General features: G+C 36.3%; 1 protein-coding gene across 1 annotated transcript; it reads right to left on the bottom strand.

Moving 5' to 3' along the window:
• Positions 1–1,702: 1,702 nt before the first annotated feature.
• Positions 1,703–6,614, bottom strand: LOC117304694. Its single transcript, XM_033789291.1, has 7 exons — positions 6,554–6,614; positions 5,780–6,071; positions 5,238–5,303; positions 4,458–4,553; positions 3,303–3,425; positions 2,929–3,055; positions 1,703–2,460 (listed from the first exon to the last, which is right to left on the bottom strand). Exons 2-7 carry the CDS (start codon positions 5,990–5,992, stop codon positions 2,435–2,437), a joined length of 651 nt encoding a protein of 216 aa, XP_033645182.1. The 5' UTR covers positions 5,993–6,071; positions 6,554–6,614; the 3' UTR covers positions 1,703–2,434.
• Positions 6,615–7,666: the final 1,052 nt, after the last annotated feature.

Below are 7,666 nucleotides of genomic sequence, written 5' to 3' on the forward strand. Positions count from 1 at the left end.
TGTACGCTTGCTACGTTGGGTATAATGGCGTAGAGCGTCAGCGTTGCTATGGTTACATTTTTCAGGAAATTATAATTGCAATGAGGATTATGTTCGTTTATCGTACACTAATTCCAATGGTATTATTATCAACTAGTCACAGTTCAGTTTCTGTCGTCAATTTTGCTCGAAGCAACACCTGTTTATAATGTCCTTATGATGGGCTGCTGGTCGTGTATGGCTGTGAATGTATCGATGGTAGTCCTTGCAACCTGGTCTTTTTAATATAAAAAATGAACATTGCTTTAAACAACAACTATGTAGTTATTTTTACGTTTGTCATCACTGAAAATTAGGACTAAACATTCAGATTGTTAGTCAAGAGAGCCCCATGGTACAGATATTAAATTCAATTCAATTCTTACTTCCACATGTAACAGTTCCCTGCATGGAATTCCAAGCTTGGCGTGGTTTGTTTCTCATGTTTAGCTTGCATACCTAAATCATTCTTATGAAGGTTTTGGAACCATGTTTCATATGGAAATAATAACATTATAATAGATGAAATTATACGAGAAAGACATTGCTGTAATAAGATTGGTTGCTACAAACTTTATTCTGAGATTAAAATAACCACAAACAACTTTGAATAATTAATTATCATTGTCACATTGGAATAAAATTTCCAATATGGTAGCAGTAAGCTGTGCATTTAGTTTTTAGAGACATTTTGATAATATCCTATTTGACATAAAAAAAAAGAGAAAAAAAGAAGTGCAATTTCGTTTTTCAAATGTTTAAAACTTAAATGCGATGTTTAATTTAATGACAAATGGTGATAATCTGAACTGTACAAAAGAGAGAAAGATAGAGAGAGAGACCAAACACATTTTAATTTCGTTGAGTTTTTTTATTAAAGAAATATTATTATTGCAGAGAAACACAATCCCAAGGCACTTAACGTGAACCGAAATGGCTGCCTATAAATCAGGAATTGAACAGCGTGCTGCAAATAACATTATTTCACTTATAAAGAAGAAAGACGAATTGCTGTTAATCATTAACTTTGTCATTCCTCGCACTTTGAACCCAATGAGGAATAGTGTGATCGACACTTATGTAAACCTGAGCTTGCCCATTATAAATTACATATCCTTGATCTAAAGGTTGCGCTTAATAATTGGATTGAGTCTTGGTGTTTGTGGTCGGTTGTTAACCAAAGTTTAGTCTTGGGTTCCTGGAACCGTTTGATTGCTTTATAACGTAAATATTACAATAACACCAACCGGTATAAAACTGACCAGTATATATTTAGTTTCAGGTAGAAATATAGATATCTCTTCAAATCTTTAGCGGTAATGCCTATGGGACAAATAATCCGTATAATTTGAGAAACGTTTTGTGCAGAAACGTTTCTCAGATTTAAACGCCTTTTCTTCTTCTAATTTTCTCTTAAAGGCAGTGGACACTATTGGTAATTGTCTAAGACTAGCCTTCACAGTTGGTGTATCTCAACATATGCATACAATAACAAACCTGTGAAAATTTGAGCTCAATCGGTCATCGAAGTTGTGTGCGTTTAGATGGTTGATTTCGAGACCTCAAGTTCTAAATCTGAGGTCTCGAAATCAAATTCGTGGAAAATTACTTCTTTCTCGAAAACTATGGCACTTCAGAGAGAGCCGTTTCTCACAATGTTTTTTACCATCAATCTCTCCCCATTACTCGTCACCATGAAAGGTGTTATGCCAATAATTATTTTGAGTAATTACCAATAGTGTCCACTGTCTTTAATAGGTATCGTTTCTCAAAACACTTAAACAACAGCTGCAATGCGGCTTACCAAAAGTAATTATATCCAAATTAATAGCAACTATACAAACACATATCAATTTATGCTCAAACTCTAATATCTTATTTTATGGAAAAACAAGAGCAACAATTTCTATATCTAAACATACATTTTGACTAAATATGCTGATGTTTTTAAACGTTGTCTACATGCTGAGATCCTTTGCAAATTAATCGGATGTTTTTGTTACTTTGGATTTTACCGCTCATTCGATATTAGGAACCCATCTTATCACGAGCCAGCTATTTCAGTAATTGTCCAGTTACAAAAGAGTCATCAAAGAATAATTAAAATGAAGATAGAGTATAGACCTTTATCACGGTGTGGTCATCTTGATTTAACTCCATTCCAACTCATTGTAACCAAACTAAGGCTGGACATAATAATAGTTTGGTGCCATTATTACCTTCAGATTGTAGTTTTGAACATGTGCTTTAATTAAATCTATAGTAGGCCTATGGCTAATTCCAAACCTTTGCTTAGGCTCCTGATTCTGGAGTCTACCTCGAGGATTGAAAACATCTTAAACAAAAATCGTTGAGTATATTTGAAGAGTCACTGGCAATGTGGATAAATCATCGGGCGTAGTTCTCGCTATTCTCACTAAAAACCACCTTTCTCTCCACCTGCTGAGTAAATAAAAATTACCATGACAAAAATAAGTATCTGAAGTGAATCGAGGAAAATCTAATGATAAAAGCAAAAATAAACATTTTGTTGTAAACTGCCTAATAGGTCTAATTGTGTGTTTGACGACTGTGAGACCCATTTAAAATGAATTGTCTTCGTTGAGGTAAAGCTGCTTGCTTAAAATGCTACCATTTAATATTAGTTTTGATCTCGCAAGATAAAAATCTGTAATACTTTTTTTCTTGTGACTTCGATGACCAATTGAGCTTAAACTTTCCCTCTTTTTATTATATATTCATTTAATTTTGCTGTACGTTTGGTCACTTAAAGTGGTTTTCACATATAACGGAATACAAGATCTGCAAATAAATAAAAAGCAGTAAACAATGAAAATATTGACCCAGTAACAAGAAGTCGGTCTGCTTGAGTCAGCATATTATCACTGCACACGAGGACTCTACACTTACCAGAATACGCAGGCGGGTTTTGTGTGTTGGGTGGGTACGTTGGGTTTTGCATGTAACCAACTGGAGCACCTTGGGTTGGCGGCTGTGAGGCATACATGTTGGGTTGGTCTTGTTGTTGGTAACTCATCTTTAAAACAATACACAAAATGATCACTCAGTTTTGCCTTTTCCTAAAGCACAACCTGAAACTTGCCCCTGTTATTATCAGGGAAAGAATGGAAATATTCGTGGTGCACTTTTACTGTTTGCATTTTAGAACCCTCCGTCGTTCCTCACAGGAAGTCCAAGTTCGTCACAGTGTTGGAAGACACACGAGTAATACGTAGTTCTAGTAATGTTCAAACTATTTTTTGTTTGTTTGTGAATAAAATTACCGTAATCTGCGGTTCGTTCAATGTCAGGCCACAGTGAACAGCGGAGATTATAGCGATGACCACTTCAGCCAGACTAACCAGACCAGTGATGGCATCTGCTGCTGCCGGACCCCCATAGCCAAGCTGTTTAGATTAAATAAACATACAGATATAACGCGGTTTTGTCCATATCGAGATATGATTGACAGCATGTTGTAAGATGTTGAAGGAAACGTATATGCTTTGGTTTTTTGAGCCGTTCGATTGGTTTAATCTTCCATAGATGTATAATGCAATATAACTAACGTGTGAAAAATTCTTTTCAAAGGATGATTTTATACATAAAAAATTGCAAAAAATCTGGGGTGATTATGTCAAAGCAGGAAAATAATTCGTAGTTTGATTACACAATCTGAGAGACGTTACTGTTAGTAACGATTTTGAGATTTTGGGGATAGCAACTGATATATTTATCATTACCCCTACCTCAAAGTGAAATGATTCTGAGAATGCTTTATACTATCGGAAGTTACCCCTTCCAAATACCAAGTAAGTTGCGAGCCGTGTACTTGTTCATTATAGTTTGCCTAGGTGTTTGTATAGAGGTTATTTAGCCTGTACAAATAAATAATAAAATGCCTCCAAACTGTAGTGAAAGTGACAACTAAACAACATCGATACTGTCATAGTGTTTTCTTTAACTTAAAGGAACACGTTACCTTGGATCGGACGAGTTGGTCTATAAAAAAGCGTTTGTAACCGTTTGTTATAAAATGCATATGGTTGGAAAGATGTTTGAAAAGCAGAATACAATGATCAACACAAATTTGCCTCGAAATTGCGTGGTTTTCCTTTTCTTTGCGACATAAACACGGTCGGCCATTTACGGGAGTCAAAAAGTTGACCCCCATAAATGGCCGACCGTGTTAGTCGACGAGGTAAAAGGAAAACCGTGCAATTTCAAGGCATGTTTGTGTGGATCATTGTATTCTACTTTAACAACATCTTTCTACTCATATGCATTCTATAACAAACGGTTACAAACGCTTTTCAAAGACCAACTCGACCGATCCAAGGCAACATGTTCCTTTAATACGTGAAACCTATTTTCCTCTTTCAAAAAAATCTGTGGTATTTTAATAAAGTAACCAGGTCATTGTTTTGGACCATACTTACGTGGGTAAGGTTTAAACCAAACGCTGCGATGTAAATGGCAAAACTGACCACGGCCACCAACGCTGCAAGAATACACATCACCAGGCCAGCGATAGCCTGAAAATTGCAACAAAAACAATTCAAACCAATAAACATTATTTCCTTTTTGTTCTTTTTTTTACGAGATTGTTTCACTTGTTGAAAACGTTTGTTATGAAATGCATATGGTTTAATAGAAAGATGTTTTAAAAGTAGAATATATTGATCCACAAAAGTATCACTAAAAAATGCACGGTTTTCATTTTACGTTGCGAACTAACACGGTCGGCCATTTATATGGCCGACCGTGTTAGTCGACGAGGTAAAAAGAAAACCACGCAATTTCGAGGCATATTTGTGTAGAGCATTGTATTCTACTTTTACAACATCTTTCTAACCATAACGATTTTATAACAATCGGTTTTCAAGGACCAACTCGACCGATCCAAGGCAACGTGTTCCTTTAAAGACAGTTAAAAAACACCGTAATATGTGACTTGTTCCGTTCCTTGTAAATTCTAGGTCATGGATTTAAACAGAAGATAAGCACAGACAAATCTTGCTGAACAGAAACTGTTTACATTGTTGCAACTTTTGCCCCGCTCATTTTTGGCACAGCTTGCTAAGCAGTATTTTCTGCTTAAAAGCTTTATGAAATTTGGGCTTTGGTACTGGGCCATTTTTTTGTGACATCTGACGTCACTCACTTCGTGGCTCATGAGTAATGCATGATACCGGCCTTAACTTAAACTTATTCCTTACCAATCCTTTGCTTGCAGGTACAGACTTCGCCGTCAGAAGCACGAGGATCCCAGCTGGCAGATAAAACTGGAAAAGAATGGAAATTTAAAAGGAAACTGGTTGCTCTCAAGGTAGGACAAACCAGTATTTTGGCCTTGGGTCCTCTTGATAGACCTTCCTTTAAAACAACAATTTGTCAAGAAGAGCTAGGCCATTGTGTCTTGTGCAAATTGGATTCGATCCAAATTAGTATAGACTTGCCCAGTCTTTCTGAGTCAGCCTCAAAATCAGTCGATGTAGCGCCCTCTACCTTAAGTACTTATGATAAAAATAAATATTATTGTTTAAAAACAATAATATTTGTCATACATATATTGGTATGGGTTGAATTTAGTGGGGTGCCCCCTGAAGGCCCCTATCTCATCTCAACACTGGTTGTTTAATTTACGTTTCGAAAAGTAATTCAAAGTCCCTTAGAATGAGTAGGCGTTTGATTTCTTTCATATAGCTTGGACCTCCTTCACTTCGAAATTACAACAAATATTGTTGTGGTTCTTACTCACCAATATACCTCCCCATATAGCAGACGCCAGAGAGTTACATGCATACCATACAAGACAATCAGCCAATCCACAAGCAGCCGAAACTCCACTTAAAATGATTTGGAGAATACCAAGTATACGCAATCTCCCGGAGTACTTGCTTCGTTGATTTGCCCCTGCCACAGAGGCAGGTGGAATGGGCACAGTTTGCACCTGAATTTGAGGACCTTGCATCGCTGGTTGATGTTAGTTCCTTCCGTTGTTGTGTAATGGTACTGGTTGGTGTCCCTAATGTCAAAGTTATGGTTTGATTCTGTGGATGAAAAGTTTGACACAATTTTGAGTTTCCTCAATTGTTCATTCAATACATTAGCGAGGCATCTGGGGTGGGCAGTCCTTTGCACATCTAATGTGTGCCAACGGTGTCGGTGTGGCAGGAGATTGTGTACCCCCGCCCCCCTCCCCGGAGATTCTGTTCCCCCATAGTTCACCATAATGAGACAGAAACCTTCAGGAGACAGATTTCCCTTATACGACACTGTTCTGAATCCTGTTGCAGTGTTTATAACTGAGTAATTATAAACAGAAACTTTACTGCAAAAACAGCCGAGTTTTTACTTTTATGGGGACATGGATTTTTGACTCGTATTCCTAAATTGGGGACGATCTCATTTCAAGCACACTTCTCGTTTAAGCTTAAGTAACAAAATCTTAAATCTTTCTTAAAATAATGATTATACAAAACAATTTAAAGAAAAAATATATACAAAACAGAGCGAAATAAATTATACTCACGTCAGCGCTCCTCCGTATAGTTCGGTGTGTTGATTCTGACTGAACGACCTAAACATTGTACAATGTGCTGCTTTATATTCAACACATAGCAACGTCACCCAGAAAACTCTGGAAAATATTATGCGAATATGTCTGACAATGATGGATCGTGTGTAATTATTAACTTGTAAGGCGCTCGTGAGCAATCTGTTTACTCTTCATGGTTAATTTTTATCAAACAATGACCTGCTTTCCCAGAGGTTACTCAACGAACTTTCAGTATAAAAAGTGATTTATAAAAGATTGTGGGTGTGGAATTTTTCTATGACCCCATATACAAAGGTCTTCCTAGTGAGAAGGATAATATTAACTGAGGGGTATGGACTGTCTATAGTTTTGAGTTTGTTGTTCGGGATACTCCCATTTGTTTAGACTTCGGTAGTCTTTCTAAAACGCCTTTAATTAGTCACCCACACTCCCTAGTGCAGACCTGATATTCGTCCTAGTTTGGTTCTGATTTCAGATTTGTTTGGGCCTTTTCTAAAAATAAATAAAAAGAATACCATGGTAAATTAACCTTTTAAATCCCACACTGCGTTTGTCCAGCAGTAATAGATCACCACTTATACATACTCATTAAAATTTTATTTTTTACTTTTTCCAATGACCAAATATCATGCCTGCTGACGAGAAGGTCAGGTGTAACATAAACAAACACAATGTTTAGGATTGACTATTCTTATTCTACTTTTTTATTATTATTATTGCACTATTGGCTACAACCAACGGTTCGTTTTGTACAATCAAATGGCAACAGCTTAATAACTGGTCACATTTGAAAGAACTACACTCCAAATTACTATCAAATTGACAAGTAGGCCCATTCTCCCCTTAACAATAATCTTGTACCGGACCGGGATATCTAGCAATATCACTGTTATCTAAATCGTTAGCTATTATGCAAAATTGTAATTAATTAATCAATTAAATAATTAATTTTTTCAACAAAACCTCCTTAAATGAAGAAAATACAAAATATATTAAATTATTACAATAAAAGGTGTATTCATAAACATAACCCTGACACTCATGGACGACCCCCATATCATCCAGACAAAGTATGAAACAAATTGA

The sequence above is a fragment of the Asterias rubens genome, chromosome 21, assembly GCF_902459465.1.
Source record: "Asterias rubens chromosome 21, eAstRub1.3, whole genome shotgun sequence".
NCBI lineage: Eukaryota > Metazoa > Echinodermata > Asteroidea > Forcipulatida > Asteriidae > Asterias > Asterias rubens.